Source organism: Crinia signifera, chromosome 1, assembly GCF_055691185.1.
Source record: "Crinia signifera chromosome 1, ASM5569118v1, whole genome shotgun sequence".
Taxonomy (NCBI): domain Eukaryota; kingdom Metazoa; phylum Chordata; class Amphibia; order Anura; family Myobatrachidae; genus Crinia; species Crinia signifera.
The window spans coordinates 332,835,573-332,858,368 of NC_139217.1; the positions used below are offsets into that span (position 1 = coordinate 332,835,573).

Genomic DNA, 22,796 nt, shown 5'->3' on the forward strand with positions numbered 1-22,796 from the left:
AGGGTATGTCAATGAAAGCCCTGGACCTAATGGAATGGGTTATACTGAAGGGTATGTCAATGAAAGCCCTGGGTCCGGTGTGAAGGGTAGTGATGTGGGAACAACACAGGTAGTCACCCATGTATGAAAGGGGAACCCGGCTTCAAGCCGGGCTCTGTGTTTTAGCCATGTTAAAGCCAATATTTTATTCAGATTCTCTGCATTGAATTAGTTGATATTTTTAATGTAATTTATTTTGTCCATTTATCCAGGACATATCTTGCAATGAAAGAAGAATCTCATTCTTTATGGTAAATTTCATTATAAATAATTATTGTTTGGTGCTGTGCTCTCTTGTGTACTCCCTAAGTATGAATCTATGTAGGAAGGGATTAAGATCAGTTTTAGGCGTTAAACTTTTGTCTATTTTTATTTTTGGTTAATCATTATGTCCCTGCGGGGCCTCTATTACCTGCTTCACTACAGGGAGGCATACTGTTTAAATAAAGCCGCTTAGAAAAATAAAAATGTATTTTGGACTGATTGTCTTTCTTCTACACCGTTGACATACTTCTATAGCAAGCCAGCACCAGAATCATCCATCTGCACATCGGGAGTAATCCACCTATACATTTTACTGCCAATAATCCCTTGAACGATGGCTTCAATTGTTGAGCAGCTACAACAGTTAACCATTTTTGTTTTCTTTTTAGAATCTGCACAATCAAGTCATTAACAGTACTCGATATCCTCTTTTCATTTGAATAACTGCCATATCTATGTGCGCTTTTCAACAACTTTCATAAGTGCAGTTGAAGTGTACTAGCTGTCACCTCTAAAGCCAAATTACATAGGTGCTGTCATTCTCTTATTTTCCAATAAAATACTACATACAATACATGCTACTTTGCAGTTGAACCAGGTCATCTAAGCAGTAAGTCGGGTTGCCAATCCCATTTTTCCAATCCCAGGATTTAAAAAATGCTCAATACCGGGATTCTAGTATCCTGGGATTGGCCTCTCTAATAAAAAAAAACATGCCCCTGCAACCACCCACTTGCTCCTGGTGGCAGCGGTGCAGAGGTGCCACCGGGAATGGGTGGGTAGCAACAGTGCAGATGAGTGCGGGGTTGTGGCCAGTGGGATGCACAGCGTGACCTCTGACCACGTCACGCTGTGCAAAGGAGCACACTGGGGGCAGGAAAAGCCTGGCTGTCTGACATTAGAATGTGCATGCGCAGTCTAATCTGGAAATCAAAGGATTTGTAACTCCAATCCCATGATTGAAATCCTGGCAATTTTAGTCCTGGGATTGGCCACCCTATCAGCGACCTTGCAGCACTGACGTTCCTACCATGTTAACTTTGAGAGCTTAAATAAGTCTAAATTATAAGAATGTGGTAAGACTTTACGCTAACATGAAGAAAAAATGCTTTTACTGTATATTGTGATGTAGTTATTGTTGGAAAATCAAAACATTTCCAGGGAAAAACCTGAGAAAAAACTCAGGCTATCCCAGGAAATGTTGCTGCTTGTGCTTTTAATGTGTTTTTATTGTTACAGAGGTTGAAATGCAGAAATAAAATAGAATTAAATAATTTTTCTCTTTCTTCATGTTTACATTTTATCCACATTGGTGTCAGGCTGACATGTGGGCCAAGTTATCAATGTAAATTATAATTTTTGCATGTTATGGTCAAATTAAGTAACATCCTTATGTAAGAAGCATATGTTACAGATCTACAGTTTCATCTCTATAGTGTATTATAGATATTAGAGATCACAGCAGCCAGCAGCCATCCCTATAGTGCAGTGGTTCCCAAACTTTTTTGAATCACGGCACCCTAGAGCATCAAAATATTTTCAAGACACCCCTAGGCCAAATGCTTCTTATTGAGAAATTTAGAAAAAAAATATTAAATTAAATGCATTGTGTTACAGTTATCTGGTGAGGGACAGGATTTGCTTCTGTTTGTCCACATATATTATGATTGGCAGCCACAAGCACTGGTTTTGCCTGGTACCTTGACCATAAATAATATGAATTGATCTTGGTTCACCAACCCAAGGCACCCCTGCAAGTGTCCTGAGGCATCCCAGGGTGCCTAGGCACACAGTTTGGGAACCACTGCTATAGTGTATTATAGATATTAGATATCACAGCAGCCATCCCTACAGTGCAGTGGTTCCCAAACTGTGTGGGAACTTACAGGGGTGCCTTGGGTTGGTGGACCAGGATCAATTCATATTAGTTATGTGCAATGTAAGAGGCAAAATCAGTGTTTATTGCTGCCAATCATAATATATATGGACAAACAGAAGCAAATCCTGTCCCTCACCACATAACTGTGACATACAAACACAATGCCCTTAATTAAAATAAAAATAATAATCTGAATTTCTCGATTAGAAGCATTTGGCCTAGGGGTGCCTTGAAAACATTTTGATGATCTAGGGTGCCGTGATTCAAAAAAGTTTGGGAACCCCTGCTATAGTGTATTATAGATATTAGAGATCACAGCAGCCATCCCTATAGTGTATTATAGATATTAGAGATCTCAGCAGCCATTCCTATAGTGTATTATAGATATTAGAGATCACAGCAGCCTTCCCTATAGTGTATTATAGATATTAGAGATCACAGCAGCCATCCCTATAGTGTATTATAGATATTAGAGGTCGCAGCAGCCATCCCTATAGTGTATTATAGATATTAGAGATCACAGCAGCCTTCCCTATAGTGTATTATAGATATTAGAGATCGCAGCAGCCATCCCTATAGTGTATTATAGATATTAGAGGTCGCAGCAGCCATCCCTATAGTGTATTATACAGTAGATATTACAGATCTCAGCAGCCATCACTACAGTTTTCTATGCACTGGCGTAATGAGTCTGATGGGCACATATAAGCAATTTCACAGCAAGTTCCTAACTCAGAAGTAAACATATACTGTACCTTATTTATAAAAACACATATACTGTAGGCAGTGATTGTAGTGAAAATCTAGAGCAGAGTGAAAGCGAGTGTCACATAAATATGATGCTATAATACTGAAGATACAAGGCAATCATGTATCTACTATAATACTATGTAACATATAAGCGCATAATTAATAATCCAATTCCTTATACTGTTCTTAAAATGTTTTTTTTTTTTTATATAGAATAATAAGTGGCGACTGATGCGCTCTACATTTAGCTTTTCTCAGTGTGGTGATGCGGGTATTAAAGGTGAGTCCTTTTTGTTGGGTACAAAAGCCCTGATGAAAAAATTATTACATTCTGACATGTTTGTAAGCGCAGCTTTCTAATATTGTCCTGTGTGCTACTAACATCCCTGCTTGGCAGAAGAGTGGGGAGAGCTCAAGAAAGGCCCTTCTGGGGACTGATGCATCAACCATGATATCCTATTGGTATCCTACATGCGTGTGTGTGTGTGTGTGTGTGTGTGTGTGTGTGTGTGTGTGTGTAAATATATATATATATATATATATATACATATATATATATATACCATAGTATTTACACTAAAATGCATTGGGACTGAACTGTACCTTGGATGTTAACCAATAGAGAGAGAGAGAGAGAGAGAGAGAGAGAGAGAGAGAGAGAGAGAGAGACAACAGGGGTCCAACAAAGCCACTTAAATACTTGCTAAGAGAGGGTCCCTCCCGGAGGAATGAATACACAGTGAGGATGGTGTACCCCAATTAATCACTCTATGACAGAGGAGGTGTGATGCGGTCATGATTAAATCCACGTTTTGTGACTAAAATGTTGACCTGACCCTGTGATATCTGGTGCACGTATTCCTCTTAAATGTTTATGAGGATTAAAGAATAAGACAGTAGAAAGAACACCTGGTGAGTGACATCTATTTATTTGGACAAAATATATGTGTGCGTGGCGGTGTGTGGAAACTTTAATCCTTTGAGTGCCAAGTGCATTTGTCAAAATAGGTGTGACAATTGGCAAGCAAACACTTTTAATCATCATTATCACCTGTAATGATTATCTTAAATAGGTAATATAATCTTTTTTTAAACATTTTTTTATTTGAATGTATATAACAAATTTGAGCGATGCTGGCATATTTAGTTGATATTTTGAACATATATCACACAGACTAAAAAGGTTAAAGGTATTATGTCAACGTGAAATCGTATAAAGGCTATGTAACATTTGTCTGTACTCTTATCCACCAGGAAGGAAATATCCAAAATGAGCTGGTTGAACTGGACTTCACAGTCAGACTTTACCTTGGCTGGTCTATCCAGTGATAGAAGAATTCAGGTTTTACTCTTTGTGATATTCCTGGTTGTATACCTCATGTCCCTTACTGGAAATCTCACCATTACTACAACAATATGGACACAGCATAATCTGCATAAACCTATGTATTTCTTTCTGGGAAACTTGTCATTTCTGGACATCTGCTACTCATCGGTGACTGTGCCCAAGTTACTGATGGGTCTTGCAGGGGGGAGTCCTGAGATTTCCTACAGAGGGTGCATGACTCAGCTCTACTTCTATCTCTCCTGCTGTAGTGTAGAGTGTTTGCTGCTCTCAGTCATGGGATTTGATAGGTATATGGCTATTTGTAACCCATTGCAGTACATCACCATCATGAATAAGCAAAAGTGTCTTCAATTAGCCATAGGTCTCTGGTTTACTGGCTTCTCAGCCGCAATTCTACACACGACCTTCGCAGCCAAATTGCAATATTGTAATTCACATAGGATCTCTCATTTCTTCTGTGATATTCCACCGATGCTCAAGCTTTCCTGCTCTGATACGTTCCTAAACAAGATGCTAATCCTTACAGCTGGAGGATTTTTAGGCCTCGGCTCCTTCATGCTCACAGTCGTGTCCTATGTTCATATAATCTCAGCTATCTTGAAAATCCAGACAAATGTGGGAAAAAGAAGAGCTTTTTCCACGTGTGCTTCCCACCTGGTTGTTGTCATCATCTTCTTTGGGAGCCTCAGCTTAATGTACATGAGGCCAACATCTACCTACTCACTGGACCAAGACCAGCTACTGTCCCTTCTGTATGCTGTAGTAACCCCTGGACTGAACCCAGTTATCTATACACTAAGAAATAAGGAGGTGAAGATTGCTCTGAAGAAGACAATAAATAAAATCATAATTCCAAAATAAAAGTACCAAATCAGGATATTTAATATCAATTTGTGTGCGTTTCTGGCAGGGGGTTAATCATGTCAGGTGCTCAACAACTGTCAGTCATGAATGCATATAACTCTGCTCACTAGCATTGTTTTAGTTCTTATAAAATACTTATATTCTGTCATTGAAATGGTGTAGTTGAAATAAATAGAAATGAATGTAAGGAGTAAGATATAGTGTGGCAGCCTCTAATGAAGTGAATTGTACATATGTATGTATGGTTAACGATTGAAACTGTATGGTGTTTTGTCAGCTTTGTTGATTCATAAAATGGGCTGAATAGACTGTGTACCGCATATTTCAGACATTAAAATGACATGACTATTAAAGCAACGGGGAACGCTGCAGTCCTCGTGCTCCAAGAATGTGTGAGGAATTGAAGGCTGCCAATAAAGTTGCCTGGCTCAGGGAAGGTACCGTGTGTGAGAGGTGCGCGGGACTGATATAAATAAAGAGCCATTAACGGCTGGTGGGCAGTTGCCGTCAGGAAAGATCAATAGCAGAGCTACGCAGCTGGGATAGAGAAAAAGCGTTACTGAGAGGTGCCGTGATACTCACCGGAGGTCCGCAAAGTGGTTATCCTCCGGTCTGGGTACAGTCAGTGACATACGGCAACGACAGGGAGATCCTGGGCAAGCACAGGGAACAAGGAAGGAGCTCTGGATGGTGCGCATGGAGGTCGGTGACATTGCAGTGTATCCCTGGACGGAGGCAGCCGCCAAGTAGGCCGGAAGAGACCCGGGACTTGGTAGTGACGCAACATCCGAGGTGGGGTCCAGGCCATGACACAGATCTGATGGGCGGAATAAGTGTGATGCTGGGTCATTGAGAAGGCGCCGCCAGACGGAGCAGCTGAATTGAAACGCTGGGTGAGGTGGTGAGTGTAATCCTGCCCCGGGCAGCCCTGTGTATGTAACCTAGAGCTCCTGTCATTCAACCAACGCCATTAGGGGAGGGCTATACCCGATCCACCAGGTCAGGGGACGCCCTAAGGGAGGTCATCCCTACCCCTCGGATAGATCTTAGATACTAAGTAACAGTCTTCCATTGGTCACATCAGCACTTAGGGCTAAACCAGACTCGCCGTGTCAGGGGATGCCCCTTAATCATTGCTTAATGTTGAGCCGCAGACAGTGCCCCCAAATAGGGAGAAGTTCGGGCTAGAAGCAGCTAGAAAAGAAGAGTTAAACCCGGCAAAGATGCCAGGGGAAGCCACTGGAAGAGCCGTATTGCTGTAGGATATCCCAAAGCTTCTGCAAGGAGAGTTTATGCTAAATAGGCGACTCTGTTAGTCAGCAATCTTCAATTCCTTGCTCCCCGTGCTTGCCCAGGATCTCCCTGTCGTTGCCGTATGTCACTGACTGTACCCGGACCGGAGGATAACCACTTTGCGGACCTCCGGTGAGTATCGCGGCACCTCTCAGTAACGCTTTTTCTCTGTCCCAGCTGCGTAGCTCTGCTATTGATCTCTCCTGACGGCAACTGCCCACCAGCCATTAACGGCTCTATTTATACCAGTCCCGCGCACCTCTCACACACGGTACCTTCCCCAAGCCAGGCAACTTTATTGGCAGCCTTCAATTCCTCACACATTCTTGGAGCACGAGGACTGCAGCTTTCCCCGTTGCTTTAATAGTCATGTCATTTTAATGTCTGAAATATGCGGTACACAGTCTATTCAGCCCATTTTATGAATCAACAAAGCTGACAAAACACCATACAGTTTCAATCGTTAACCATATATACAGATATGGCCGAGTACATCGTGGTTTACAACGCGCTTTTGAGGGCTCTGACTCGCGAGTTGCAGATTGCGTTATGTCCTGCGTTATGTACCACGCCATGTAATACATAGTTTAACCACTGGGTGACTAATGCTCCACGTTAAGACTTTACACTACGGATTTTGTCCTTACTTTACGGACAGAGTTTTTGTATTTTATTCGCAGCCGCAGTGACGTATGGTCACGTATGTAATTGGTGCAGAAGCCATGCTAACCTTTGCTATTGCTGGATGACTACTTAAAAGATTATTTGAGGACCTACAGTATCATACGGAGCATGTCATACAGTACGTACTGTACTTTATGGGGCATGTCTTGTATTGGACGTTGCTGTATATCACAATCAATCAATAGTTACAGTATTTGGTGCTTATCAAATTCTTTCGGACTTTTCCACAAACAAAAATTCACAATGGCAGGCCGCCATGTACACGATAGTTAATACCCATACATACTGCGCCACAGAGAACGTTTTTTTTTCTCGCAACAATAGATTTCTCAAAACTCAGACACAGACCGACACCTCAGACAATAAGATGTTGATTGCAGTCATACAAAATACAGTATGTTAATTGCAGTCTGCCTTCCTTTTGTTTCACTGCTATTGTACATAATTCAAATGCACCTATCAGCTTTTAGCCGTGAAGGTTTTCCTTTGTCTCTGCCAGCATAAATTCAGCTACAGACGCTAAAATTGTCAAACTATCCAGTTTGTTTTTCTGCATCTAAACCGTGTAGAATTGCTACGGATCGTCTCTTCATCTCTTGCCTGTATACAAGCACGAGATTGTACCTGTACACCTGGACTATTCATTCTGCTGAATCCAAAGTCAAGTTGTTGCTGCATTCCTGTTTCTACCAAGCTTTACCATCATACTGCCTTCCGCAAGAACAGTACAGTATCTTCTCGCAGGAGCAGTAAGTATAGTACAGTCATTTGTACATTTTGACTGATTGCTGCATTACAGTATACAGTAAGCAGCCAGGCTCCTACGAGGACAAAATGGTCCCTGCGCGGAGGCGCTCGGTTCCCACCTTGTCCCTGAATGAACCTGTTTCCCTTCTTTCCCTACTGTTCAAATGCACCCAGTGCAGAATACTGTATACAATCGCCTGCTGTGTATACTGTATTCAGATACTGCAGGCTGCCGCTATGGGTATTGTCCGTAAATACTAGAGTCTGTTTCGCAGACTCATTTCGCAGACTGAGGGGCAGATTTATTAAGCTCGGTGAAGTGATAAAGTGTCTGTTTTGGAATTGGACAGCAGCACCCCCATTTATTGGCTCCCTATCTAGGAACCCCCCTGCTGTGCACACAGGCCCGCTCACCCGCAATACCCCAAAGGGCCCACCTAATACAAACTGGTGGCAGCCTGCCAGTTGTGTTGAAAACATTTTCTGAGGGAGGGAGACCTCCTCGGATGACAACATGTATTAATTCCACACTGGTCATTAGGTATATAAAGCTGGGCAGCAGCCGCCTGTCACGCAAGGGCCCGTACAGAGCCAATCACTAATTTTTCGAGACCTTGAGGGGAGGTGTTCCCCCACAATACCTATAAAGCCCACACAATTTACATTGGTGGTAGCTGACCACAGGATTTGAGGGACCTGCCAGTCAGGAAGGGGGACCTTCTGCGGACTAACCAGATCCCACTGCCTGTCTGTTGAAGGTATATAAAGTCGGTTTGGGAACACCTCACACCACCCCCACAGGAATCTTCAGATCACCCACTGACTCTTGCATCTATCCTTCTCTGGAACCCTACCTCTCAGATATCAGGAATAGCCTAGAATCGGCTGGCTATCCTAGGCTGAGATCCACTAGAATTTGACCTACGGGTTGTACTAGTGGGACACAAGAAGACTATAGCGGATACCAGATACTGGGTTAACGTAAAAATAAGCACCCTGAAATTATAGAGTAGACTGGTATCCTAGATCTGTATTTGGCGTAACTCCACTAGTGATTTGATATTAATATTTGTACAAGGACTGACAAACGGTGTACGCATTTGCCCTTTGCGGCAAACACAAAGTATTTCACGACGGAAATTGTCAAATACCGTATCGTGCACCGCTCTTTCCTTTTTTATGTTATCTATGTATGTGTGTCCAGTTTAAGTTACATGTTTGTCTAGTAATCTTTTTAGTAAAACATTATTAAAAGCTACATTTTAAGAAACCCACTCCTACTAGGAAAACGTGGGGAACTCTTCATGAAGTCCCCCCGTCTCCTTCACATTGTGTAAACTAGCTTAATCACCCACGGTTACTTGACCACTAGAGACACTGCTTCTTTACGTATCTACCCAACAGGTTAAACTAAGTGTAACCCCTTTTTCAACTTATATACATCTTTACTTTTTTGACCAATCCAGATACGCAGGGATCTTCCTGCGTTATCGATAACTAAAGAGTGCCCCAAAAAACAGAGAGTCTTTTTCTCTTTCCTTTGCTTTGAAAAATGACAGGTGATAAAATACAGACACTTTTTCACTTTACCGAGCTTAATAAATCTACCCCTCAGTTACTGTATACAGTAGTGATATCGTGATTTTTGATGGCTTCCACGTTCAGTGCAGTGCAGTAGAGATAGCGCCATTTAGAATATTGTACAATGTGTTAAAATTGCCTGGTGTGTATGGGCCACAGTTCTTGCGGAAGGCAGTATGATGGTAAAGCTTGGTAGAAACAGGAACGCAGCAACAACTTGACTTTGGATTCAGCAGAATGAATAGTCCAGGTGTACAGGTACAATCTCATGCTTGTATACAGGCAAGAGATGAAGAGATGATCCGTAGCAATTCTACACGGTTTAGATGCAGAAAAACAAACTGGATAGTTTGACAATTTTAGCCTCTGTAGCTGAATTTATGCTGGCAGAGACAAAGGAAAACCTTCACGGCTAAAAGCTGATAGGTGCATTTGAATTATGTACAATAGCAGTGAAACAAAAGGAAGGCAGACTGCAATTAACATACTGTATTTTGTATGACTGCAATCAACATCTTATTGTCTGAGGTGTCGGTCTGTGTCTGAGTTTTGAGAAATCTATTGTTGCGAAAAAAAAAACGTTCTCTGTAGCGCAGTATGTATGGGTATTAACTATCATGTACATGGCGGCCTGCCATTGTGAATTTTTGTTTGTGGAAAATCCCGAAAGAATTTGATAAGCACCAAATACTGTAACTATTGATTTATAAAAAAAAAAAAGTACGTTTAAAAAATGAAAATATATTGTAACCAACTGAGGATCGAACTACTGATACTGACATAGTGAAGCTGTGCCTCTACCCGCTAGGCCACTGTTACCTGTGATTATCCTCGCTCCCTTGGTGTGTGATATACAGCAACGTCCAATACAAGACATGCCCCATAAAGTACAGTACGTACTGTATGACATGCTCCGTATGATACTGTAGGTCCTCAAATAATGTTTTAAGTAGTCATCCAGCAATAGCAAAGGTTAGCATGGCTTCTGCACCAATTACATAAATTACCGTACGTCACTGCGGCTGCGAATAAAATAAAAGAACTCTGTCCGTAAAGTAAGGACAAAATCCGTAGTGTAAAGTCGTGGCTGTTTAGCAAAGGTTAGCATGGCTTCTATGTTCACACAGTAGCACTCTGAACCAGGGACATGTGTAGCCTTGAAAAGCTGGAGAAGCAAATTTAATCCCGAAACACGGTCCTCAAAGCAAGGACTTTTACCTGAAAAGCTAAATCTATTTTGCGAAAAAAAACGTTCTCTGAAAAACCGTTCTCTGTAGCGCAGTATGTATGGGTATTAACTATCGTGTACATGGTGGCCTGCCATTGTGAATTTTTGTTTGTGGAAAAGTCCGAAGGAATTTGATAAGCACCAAATTCTGTAACTATTGATAAAAAAAAAAAAAGTACGTTTAAAAAATGAAAATATATTGTAACCAACTGAGGATCAAACTACTGATACTGACATAGTAAAGCTGTGCCTCTACCCGCTAGGCCACTGTTACCTGTGATTATCTTCGCTCCCTTGGTGTGTGATATACAGCAACGTCCAATACAAGACATGCCCCATAAAGTACAGTACGTACTGTATGACATGCTCCGTATGATAATGTAGTTTCTCAAATAATGTTTTAAGTAGTCATCCAGCAATAGCAAAGGTTAGCATGGCTTCTGCACCAATTACATACATGACCATACGTCACTGCGGCTGCGAATAAAATACAAAAACTCTGTCCGTAAAGTAAGGACAAAATCCGTAGTGTAAAGTATGATACTGTAGGTCAGGGGTGTCAAACTCAAATTCATAGGGGGCCGCATCAGCAGTTTGGTCACCCTCAAAGGGCCGGTTGTATCTGTAGGACTATGTGTCCACTCTTTATTATCATAAATTATTGTCACTGCATTCAATTATTACTGTTTTTTGTAATAATGTAAGTAATAACTAGCAGGGAGATTGGCTGGGGGCCTGGCACAGTGACGTGACGTCATGTCGCCCAGCAGGTGACCTGGGCCTCTGGGTTCGCAGGACTCTCGCTAGAGTTCTGGACTGGTGGTGACAGTGGGACAGATAATGATAATGACCCTGGACACAGGCAGCCGCACTGCAGATTTGTGGGCTCAGGCTGCGGCTGTGTGCTGCTGGCCTGGCTCTCTGCCTGCCCGGCCACGGACTCTGGACTGGACAGACTGGTCTGGACAACAAGAGACAACACAACTGTGCCCACCCCACTGCGGAACTTACAGTAAATATACTGAACCAACTGATGCCACTGCTGCGCAGCACGGCACCACAGGCAGGAGGCAGCTCACCGCCGGGCCGGCGTCCAAGTCCGACAGGCAGCCGCAGCAGCATGCACGTCACGGTGTCACTGGCACTGTTGTCAGGCGGGCGTGTGTCACACATGGCAGCGCCGCAGACGCTGCCCGCAGGAGGATCCGGGGAGGAGTCGGGCACGTCACACAGTGACACTAACAAGTTTGTGTCCACTGTCCTGCCTCCCTCCTCCTCCCAGCGAGTGCTGCGGCGGAGTGACTGTGTCACCCGGCTTCCACACGTTGTTAGGTATGTCTTTCAGTCTCAAGTCGTCATGTGAGTGTCACTGAATGTGATGTGACACTCACACTGTGATGGCTTGGGTGGGTGGCGGCGGCTGCGCGGGCCACATGATGAGGTCTGGCAGGCCGGATTTGGCCCCCGGGCCTTGTGTTTGACACCCGTGCTGTAGGTCCTCAAATAATGTTTTAAGTAGTCATCCAGCAATAGCAAAGGTTAGCTTGGCTTCTATACCAATTACATAAATGACCGTACGTAGCTGCTTCTGCGAATAAAATACAAAAACTCTGTCCATAAAGTAAGGACAAAATCCGTAGTGTAAAGTCGTGGCAGCCACTGTTTTGTAGAAGAGATTTTTACGCATGCGCTGTACTGTTTGGGAAAAGTGACATCTGGTGGTCAATGAGTGTAACTGCAGGTTACATTTACAAGATTACGTTACATTTATAACGCGATCTATAATGGGACTATAGCGCAAGGAGCAGGCGCGATCCATGCGCGATTTGCATAGCACACTTTATGCGCAATGCAGCCACGATGTACTTGGCCATATCTGTACATATGTACAATTCGCTTCATTAGAGGCTGCCACATTTTTCCCCTCTAAAGTTTTGCATGTCCCCATGCATCTCAACACTATCTCTAGCTAAAGGGTAGCTGATTAACATTTAAGTCTGATAATCTCTAATCTCGATACCGATATGGTACCACTCCTTTAGTACTTCGTTCTGGACGATGAAGTTCCGATACCCCTGCTTGTGGAGATGCAGATTCTAAATTCTCCGACAACTGATCAATCCTGCTATTTTCACATTTCTGCACATTCATAGCATCATCAGTCTTGTTTGCAACAATATCTGAGGAGGAGTCAGTAACAGGTACAACCCCGCCACTCAGGGGCCAGAATAGCATCATGAGATGATCAAAGGATTCCCACGGTGTTCTACAGTAATCCGACATCATGGTTGAAGCTGATTCACCAGTATCTCTCTCCGGCACCGGCATTTCCTCGGGCAAGGCCAGTGATCCGGAGAATTTCTTTAGCTGGCTGCGATGTACCAACCACACCCCAGCTACCACTGATCAGTTCTATAACAATAAACCTGAGGACCCCCTGTCAAAAAAGTTCAGGCCCCTCTCCTTTTGGTACCTGCTCACTGTCACAGCAATTCGGCTCATTGTCAGGGGTTTCACATCGCTGGGTCTGTAGAGTCCATCTCTCTGCTCCTATTGAAAATGTCCTTCCAAAATGGCTGCCGCCTCTTCAAGTATCCTTAATTGCATTTTCCTATAAGGGGCAGCCATTTTGGGAGGGATATTTTCAATGCTGATGTGCAGAGAGTTAGATTTGGGTGGATTATTTTGTGTCTATGCAGCTAAAATGCTGATTGCTTTATTTTTTACACTGCAATATAGATCTCACTTTGAAGTAAAACCCCACCCAAATTCCCGCTGCACAAGTTACCTCTGCCCCACCTGCAGTGCTCATGGTTTTGTCCATTTGGAATTTGCCTTTGCGAGTGAACCCGAATAAGGGTCAAGATACAGTCTATACTGTTAGCTGCTGATTAGTTACCTGTGTGGATCCTTCTGTGTGAGTTCTGAATTCAGCAAGTCACTCCATGCTGTTCCTGCACAGATATCCCAGCATATTGTGGGTGATTCTGTTATAAGTGTGTTATTCTGCTGCATTCTGCTTCCCATCAGCATCCGCTCATACTATAACTGTCACTTCCTGTCTTGCTCAAATGGCCAGTACAATGCTACACTCAGCCCATACCTCCCAACAGTCCCGAAAACCGCGGGAATGTCCTGGTCTTCGGGGACATTCCCGCATCCCTCCCACAGCCGGCAGTGTCCAGCGGCGAGGGGGGGGGCTGTTGGGAGTCCTCCCTGTTGGCTGCTGAGCAGCGGTGAATAAACACTGCGCACACGCACAGCATCTATTCCGGCAGCCAGGGGGCTGGGGGGATGGCTAGAGGGTCACAGAGCCTCTGGGTCATGCCCCCATAGTGTCAAATTATAGGCCACGCCCGACCTTTTTTCTTCCGGCACGCATCCCTCTGTCCCGCCTCCGTCTCCCTGGAAGTTGGGAGGTATGCTCAGCCTATGCTGCATGCTTGTGCTCCCTAGAATATGGTTGGAGAACTTGGAGTTATCTCTGTATTATTTCCAGTTATTACCAGCTATTTATATAGCGCACACATTCCGCATAACTTTACAGAGAATATTTGAACATTCACATCAGTCGCTGCCCCAAATGGAGGCAGGGACATGTTGTTGTTATTATTATTATTATTATTATTATTATATTCCCTACCACATGTACAAGCACATACATCTTACCCCAATGTTGTGAGTGTTGCATATACCCGCTCAGTGCATGGGGAGGGAGGGAACCCATAAAGAATAAAGAGTAGGAACATATGCATGCTGTTTAATAAATTATCAGCTTATTCAAAAAAAGTTATTTGGGAGTATGTACTGCATTACAGCGAGACCCACATGTGGTCGATGACTAAGCTTGTGGGAGCAGAGAGTTCTGGAGGAAGAAACCTGTATGGAAGCCTCTCTCTTTTTTTTTAAATTAAGTACTTTTTTATTGGTTTTACAAAGAAAAAACCAAGAAAAACGATAACACGGACAGTAGTATTGCATTACATGAGTTTGTGCGCAAAGGAAATATCCAAAAGCCAGAATAATACGTAGATACAGGGGTATGTAAAAAAAAATATATATATACATTAGAGATGAGCGGGTCCGAATCCCGAGATCCGGTAGATCCTAATCTCGGGATCCGGGTCAGGATCTGAGGCGGCTCGGGAGTTCCCGCCTCAATTCTGGACCGAAAACGAGGCAAAACGTCATCATCGCGCTGTCGGATTCTCGCGGGAGCGGGATCTTATAAAAGACGCACGCGCGCCTCGCCATCTTCACTCCAAACTTGGAGAGGGAAGAGGGTGGTTGGGAAGCTCTGTGTGCCCTGTGCTCCGTGCCATGCTGTGCTGTGCTCCGTGACCTGCCCTGTGCCCTCACTGCCCTGTGCTCCGTGCACTGTGTGTTAGACTTGTATTGAGTGAGAGTCAGTGACTGTTTGTAAGCCTGAGCCCTGTAGTGTGATTTAACTAACTAGGTGCTGCAGTGCTCACATGCAGGGGCTGCAGTGTCCACTGTCCAGGGGCTGTCCTGTGGCCCGTGCCCTGTTGTGATTTATTTAGCCCTAAGCCCTGTGTTGTGATTTATTTAGCCCTGAGCCCTGTGTTGTGTGATTTAACTAACTCAGTGCTGCAGTGCTCACACGCAGGGGCTGCAGTGCTGCTGAGTAGTACACTGTGTACAAGGGCTGCAGTAATACAAGGGGCTGTGTCCAGTGTAATGGCCTATATCCATTGTCCAGTGTCACGAGTCACGACATATATCCTGTGTCCAGTGTGACGACATATATCCTGTGTCCAGTGTGACGACATATATCCTGTGTCCAGTGTGACGACATATATCCTGTGTCCAGTGTGATGACATATATCCTGTGTCCAGTGTGACGACATATATCCAGTGTCCAGTGTGACAGATATATCCATTGTGTGACGGCATATATACAGTGTCCAGTGTGACATATATCCATTGTCCAGTGTGACGACATATATCCTGTGTCCAGCATGACATATATCCATTGTCCAGTGTGACGACATATATCCAGTTTCCAGTGTGACATATATCCATTGTCCAGTGTGACGACATATATCCTGTGTCCAGTGTGACTACATATATCCAGTACATATACCCACTGCTCCTTGGCTGCACATGCCAAACTGCAAAATCAATCCACATTGGGCTCTTGGTACTTGTGTGGAGGTTCTAACAGAGGAGCGCAGCTACAAGGACAATTTCAACTTGCACATCTTTGTATTCCTTGCTCTTTTTTGGGGGAGGGGGGTTTATTAAACTGCCACCCTGTCTGCCCCTGTAGTGCTGCTCTGCTTCCAACATGTGCCAGGTTGGAAGTGTAAGGTCCACATGTATGTGATGCCCACTGCTGTCGCCTAGCTTAGTCATCCAGCTACCTCGGGATAACCTTTTGGCCCTACTACAGTAAATTAAAACGATTTTGTGAGCTGTGAAGTGATCAAAATTGACTAGAAATGAGTGGAAACTAATGTTATTGAGCTTAATAACACTTTAGGGGCAAAAACAGGCCCGAAATCTATTATTTTAGCAATTTTTAGCATTTTTCCCAAAAAAATCCAGATCCAAAACCAAAACCCGCAAGGGTGGTTTTGCCAAAACCAATCCAGATCCAAAACCCGAAGGGAGATCCAGATCCAAAACCAAAACCAGAAAAAGTGCCCGCCGCACATCTCTAATATACATATGTAGTCACGTACATAATTAGCAGGATATATAGGACTACCATCTCTCCAGGATAAAGACAAATATACGGGTTGGGATTGTTTGGTCTACAACAACTAGGTTGACAAGCATTGGGTCAACACCACTAGGTCGACATGCAGCAAAGTCGACATGGGTTAATGTCGACAGTGAATTAGGTCGACATGACATTAGGTCGACACAAGCATTAGGTCGACATGGGCTAGGTCGACAAGGGTTTTTTCACTTTTTTCTGACCCGAATGTCGGCACAGGTGACATGGACACAGTTTGAAGTGCACCGCATCCGCTCGCGATGCTTCGGGCACGGTGCCTCGCTGCACACTATTTTATTCTCCCACCACGCCCTAGTGGACACTAGGGCATGAAATACCACATGTCGGCACATATCGGCTCAAATAACAGGGAAAAACCCCATGTCAACCTTTTGACTGTCGACCTAATGATTGTGTCGACCTAATGTCATGTCGACCTAGACCCATGTTGACCTTAACCCATGTCGACCTTGCTGCATGTTGACCTAGTGGTGTTGACCCAATGCTTGTTGACCTAGTTGTTGTTGACCTAATGACCGTATCCCAAATATACAATCATTCAAGTACCCGGAGGCGCCATCCGGGTTCTCGGGAGCGGATGAATAGAAGGAGGCACAAATATAGAGATACTGTATACCGTATACAGATCATTACACACCACCAGTCCACAATACAGAGTGGTTAACTAGGAAAAATACCACTGTCCAAAAGAAAGTAAATATAAACATAAATTACACCATATTAATACTGACAAAAGAAAAACCCAAATCAAACACCCCGATAACTCCCACCCTGTATTTCCCACCCGCAACCTGGGAATACCTGGAGCCCTAAACCTAATAACCTCCCCTCTAACAAAGCAGCTAGAAAGGAAACCCACTAAACTACACTTACCAAACTATGGAACCCACCCCCCCCCCCACCCCAAAATATATAGGATATAAAATAAGAATAGCTAAAGCAGGATATGCAGAGGGCATTAGAATTGGACCTTAAGGAAAATGGAAATATGTCCTTTCCCCTAGGTATAGCACTGTAGCGCACACAGAGCAACAGACAGGATAATATAAATATAATAATAAAGAAAAAAAAAAACGTAAATGTGGAGATGGTGCAACAAATGTCCACAGATTTGCACAAGGTCGTAGAGACGCACATGGCCAAAATTGAGTCCGGTATGTAGACAGAAGGGGCCATCAGGGCACTGAGTACAGAGAAGTCATCCACAGCAACTGTGTTTTTACATTCAGGAGTAAACGGAGAGGATGGGGCCAGTGGCGTAACTAGAAATTTTGCTCCCCCCTGCCAAAATAAATTCTGGCGCCCCCCCCCCCCTATTTTTGGTAAAACAAACAGGACTGACTCTTGGTAATTCGGTTCCCAGCGCGACCTGTAGAAATATCCCCTTATAAACTTAAAAAAAAAAACACAAATAATTTATAAAGAAAATAAAGAACCTATAGAGTGCCCATTCCAAAAAGGGAGAGTAGCAATGTTTAGTACAAGATGCCACACACCATAATGCCCTTTACACAACATGCCACACACCGTAATGGTCCAGTACTCCTGCTTATACATATGACACCTACAGTAGTGTCCTTTACACAATGCACTTCATACAATGCCCCCAGTAGTGCCTCTCACTGGTCTGAGTAGGCCACATAGTCCTCTAGGCCATAAATGCGACATCCATGAACGCAGTATCTCAGCACAGCAAGATGTCACGTGAAAGAGAAACCTCATCCTATTTAAATTAAGCTGACTTTTGTCTTTCATGAGTGCAATGGTGACATCAACTCTTCTCCTAGTAAAGCATGAAGGTATGAAAGTGGCCATTCCTGCATTGCCTTATTGCTTGCTAGGACCCAAATAATATGCAAAAAAAGCACAAGCAAGGGGGGATTGGGTTTAGGTACTAGTGATTTAGGGTTAGGCTGTGGAGGGAGATATGGGGACATGCAAGGCAGGGGTTATGGTCAGGCTTAGGGGCTCGGGAGGTTCGGTTTATACACCGCCCAGTATATTAAGATTCACACGCAGCACAACAAACAATGGGGTAATTTTACTAAGACGTGAGTTATATTGAAGATAGAATGTTGCCCATAGCAACCAATCAGATTCTAGCTTTTATCTTCTAGAATGTGCTAAATAAATAAATAAATAGTAGAACCTGTTTGGTTGCTATAGGCATCATCCATAGCACGCCCATCTTAGTAAATGTACCACCATGTGTGCCCAGGTCGCGTGGGTGCATCTGTATGTGCTGGATTGCATGAATACTTTGGATGAGCTTATTCTTTTGGGACTATATTTATATAAATAAATATATCTATATAGATATAGAGATGATATATATCAGAAATCTTCAGAGATCCTCACACTTAGTATATTTAAACAAATAAAATAAAGGGAAAAAACAGCCCCCATGTACTGTACACACACACACAGCAAATAAATACACAAATGATTGCCACACTGACACTCCACATATACAGTATATTTGCCCCTACTAAAGCAATTACCTGTATTCTAAAAGTGAAGAGCCTTGCAGGACTCGGAGGCTGGGCTGATGCTGGCTGGGAGGAGACGAGTCAGTGCAGAAGGGAGGTCAGGGGACAGGAAGGGAAGACTTTGTATATGAGCTCTGCTCATTGGTGGCAGGTCCCGGCGGAGAGGCTGGCTCCGTAATCACGGACCCAGCAGCTGTGTAACTCAGGAAGCTGCGTGTGATGTGACACACTGACACTGCCAACTGCTCCAGCCCTGAACCTCTACATCTGAGGACATGCTGGGGCTGCGGGGCAGGTGTCAGACGTTCAGAGCAGCCAGGAGAGCACTCATCATTCCTCCGGAATGGGATCATTCGTCAGACTGCATTTAGGTCTACAGTCATTAGGTCGACCCCACTAGGTCGACTGGCAGGAAGGTCGACCTGACTTAAGGTCGACATGGGCCAAGGTCGACATGACTTAAGGTCGAATTTGCATAAAGGTCGACATGAGGAAGGTCGACTGGTCATAAGGTCGACATGGGTTTTTCACTGTTTTTTGATCCGAATGTCGACACAGTCGACATGGACACAGTTGGCAATGAGAATCGGACCCTCGCATCGCTCGCTTCGCTCGCAATGCTTCGGGCACGGTGCATCGCTGCGCTCGGCACACTATTTTATTCTCCCACCACGCCCTAGTGGATGGTAGGGCATGAAATACCGCCTGTCGGCACATGTCGGCTCAAAAAACAGTGAAAAACCCATGTCGACCTTATGACCAGTCGACCTTCCTCATGTCGACCTTTATGCAAATTCGACCTTAAGTCATGTCGACCTTGGCCCATGTCGACCTTAAGTCAGGTCGACCTTCCTGCCAGTCGACCTAGTGGGGTCGACCTAATGACTGTAGACCTAAGTTCATTCTAATAGATGACCGCATCCCATTCCTCCCGGCCATCCCTTGCCCAGCCCGCACTGACTGCCTGTGTATAGCAGTCAGCCACTCACCCAGCCAGTAAAGGAAAGCCACAGGGAGCCCGGAATAGATAGCAGCGCCAGCGCAGCGTGTAAGGTGGGTGGGCAGTGGGCAGGGTGGAAGGGGAGCGCTCTCTGGCTGTCTGTGTGAGGACGCTCAGTGACCCTGTCACTGCGTCCTCACACAGCCAGAGGCGGAGAAGTGGCTGCTGCAGCTCTCTTGCTGCTGGCTCTGTTAGAGCGTGAAACTGCGACCCCCATTACAAGTCACCATACCCCGCTGACGTCACCTCACTTTGTGCGGTCTCTGGTAAATATACAACGGAACTCTCTTACCAATTGGAATATAAAAATCTTTTTAAAAAGGCACTTGAACTGTCATGTTTAAAGCAAGCTGAGTCATATAAATTAATGTGGAGAAATGTGAATTGACTTTATTTCATCAATCATCAATTATCATAAAACAAGGGGACTGTGATAATAAATCAAATACAAAAAGTTCTAAATTTGATTTAACTGAGACATCATTTATACAATGCTGAATATCTATTGTTTTTAAATATTTTATATATGTATGGTTATGTGTATAATTTTCATATTTTTTTATTATTAAATTGAATGGATCAACACAGTGCGCTCTCTTTATTTAGTTCTTTTGGTTCTAAAGTTGAATTTATTTGGGAGCAGCACAACTATAGAATTGGTGCTGTGATTTTTAAATATACAAATTAATTAGTATTTAATTGAATCTGTTGTGCCTGATATACTTTGTGTATAAAAAATTTTTGGAAGCACCAGAGGTCACAGCAAGCAGGGTAGGGAAAACCAAATTCCTGCAGGCAGGATTAGATCCCCTACGTGCTCCCGCTAGCTCAGTCAAGCCATGCCCCCATGGAAGCCTCTCTTAGTAACTTCTCAGATCCCGACCAGGGGCCTGATTCTGATTCACTCACAAAAGCAAACTCTTTAATGGACAAAACCATGTGCACTGTAGGTGTGGCTAATGTAACATGTGCAGATAGAGTAATGCTGTGCACACATAGTACAATTTGACATTCAATTTTGACTAGTCAAAATCGAATCGGGATCACATGTGCAGCGAATGGAGATCAAACAGGTTTTTAACCTTTCAATCCCGATTCGATGCCGATGCGCGCTCTCATTCAGCTCAAATTGAATAGCCAAATAGACAGTGCAGCAATGACTATATAGTACAGATGCATGTCTTTATGCTTGCCGTGCGATCGAATTGGGATCGAATAGCAAGGCTATAGCACTGTGTGTACACACCATTATATTATGGTGAGTTATTTTGTTTCTGTGCTGCTTTTTTTTACACTACAATATAGATATCAGTTTATAGTACAATGTCCACCCAAATGTAACTCTCTCAGCACATGTTACATCTGCCCCACCTGCTGTGCACATGGTTTGGCCATTAAAGAAAAAGTTTACATTCTCCTGGTTCACCTCATACCTCTCCGATCGCTCCTTCTCCGTCTCCACTCCGAGCTCCTCCTCTCCTACTACCCCGCAGCCAGTCGGTGTTCCCCAAGGGTCAGTCCTTGGCCCTCTCCTCTTCTTCCTCTACACCACCTCTCTGGGCACCCTCATCAGCTCCTATGGTTTTCATTACCACCTTTATGCTGATGATACCCTAATCTATCTCTACTCCCCCGACTTATCCCCATCACTCCTGTCCAAGGTCTCTGAATGCCTCACGGCCATCTCAGCCTGGATGACCCAACGCTTCCTGAAACTAAACATGGCTAAAACTGAACTTCTAATCTTCCATCCCCCGAACATCCCCTCTTCTCCCACTATCTCAATCAGCATTGGTGAAACCGAGATCACGTCCACCGACCAAACGCGCTGCCTCGGTGTCATCATTGACTCCTCCCTCTCTTTCACCCCCCACATTCGTGCTCTCTCACAGTCTTGCCGCTTTCACCTACACAACATCTCACGCATCAGACCATTCCTCTCCACTGACGCGACCAAAATTCTCATTCACTCTCTTGTCATCTCCCGCCTTGACTACTGCAACATCCTTCTCTCTGGGCTACCTCTCACCCGCCTCGCACCTCTCCAATCCATTCTTAATGCTGCTGCTAGGCTCATCTTCCTCTCCCGCCGCTCTACCTCCACCTCCCCCCTCTGTCTATCTCTTCACTGGCTCCCCATTCCTTTCCGAGTTCTCTTTAAACTCCTCACCACCACCTACAAGGCTCTCTCCTCCTCCACAGCTCCCTACCTCTCTTCACTGATCTCTATCCACACTCCCTCCCGTCCTCTTCGCTCCATCGCTGACCGCCAACTGACCTCTCACCTAATCACCTCCTCCCACTCCGTGTAAAAAGATTTCTCTCGCGCTGCCCCCCTGCACTGGAACAACCTCCCGCCACCCATCAGGCTATCTGATTCCCTTACCTCCTTCAAGCGCTCCCTCAAAACCCACTTTTTTCGACTAGCCTATCCCTCCTCCTAACCTCTTTTGATCCTCCTATCCTGCCTCCGTTCCCCTCCGTTCCTACTTATCCTACTTATCCTATTGTATTTCGTTCGTCCACCCACCTATTTTTAGTATGTTAACTCTTATGAGCAGGGCCCTCCTTCCTCACGTACTCACCCTACCTCATTACCTCACCTGTGCTCCTGTCCTGTTCTTCCCTTCCTCTACTTCATCTTCAGTCTCCTTGACAATTTTGACACCTACTTCTGAACTGATGCTGATTTTAGTTCTACCAGCTATACCCCTATTCATACTGTATTTTTCAACACACCCTGTACGTTACCTTGTAATTTGTTTTTTTGTTTGCTATGTACGGCGCTGCGGACACTTTGCGGCGCCTTATAAATAAACGTACTACTACTACTTTACATTTGCGAGTGAACCAGAATCAGGCCCCA

The 22,796-nt window shown here is 44.2% G+C and overlaps 1 protein-coding gene across 1 annotated transcript; it reads left to right on the forward strand.

Moving 5' to 3' along the window:
* Positions 1-166: 166 nt before the first annotated feature.
* Positions 167-5,141, forward strand: LOC146029760 (olfactory receptor 5V1-like). The gene is made up of 3 exons (XM_083158371.1): positions 167-290; positions 3,146-3,212; positions 4,187-5,141. Exon 3 carries the CDS (start codon positions 4,203-4,205, stop codon positions 5,139-5,141), a length of 939 nt encoding a protein of 312 aa, XP_083014497.1. The 5' UTR covers positions 167-290; positions 3,146-3,212; positions 4,187-4,202.
* Positions 5,142-22,796: the final 17,655 nt, after the last annotated feature.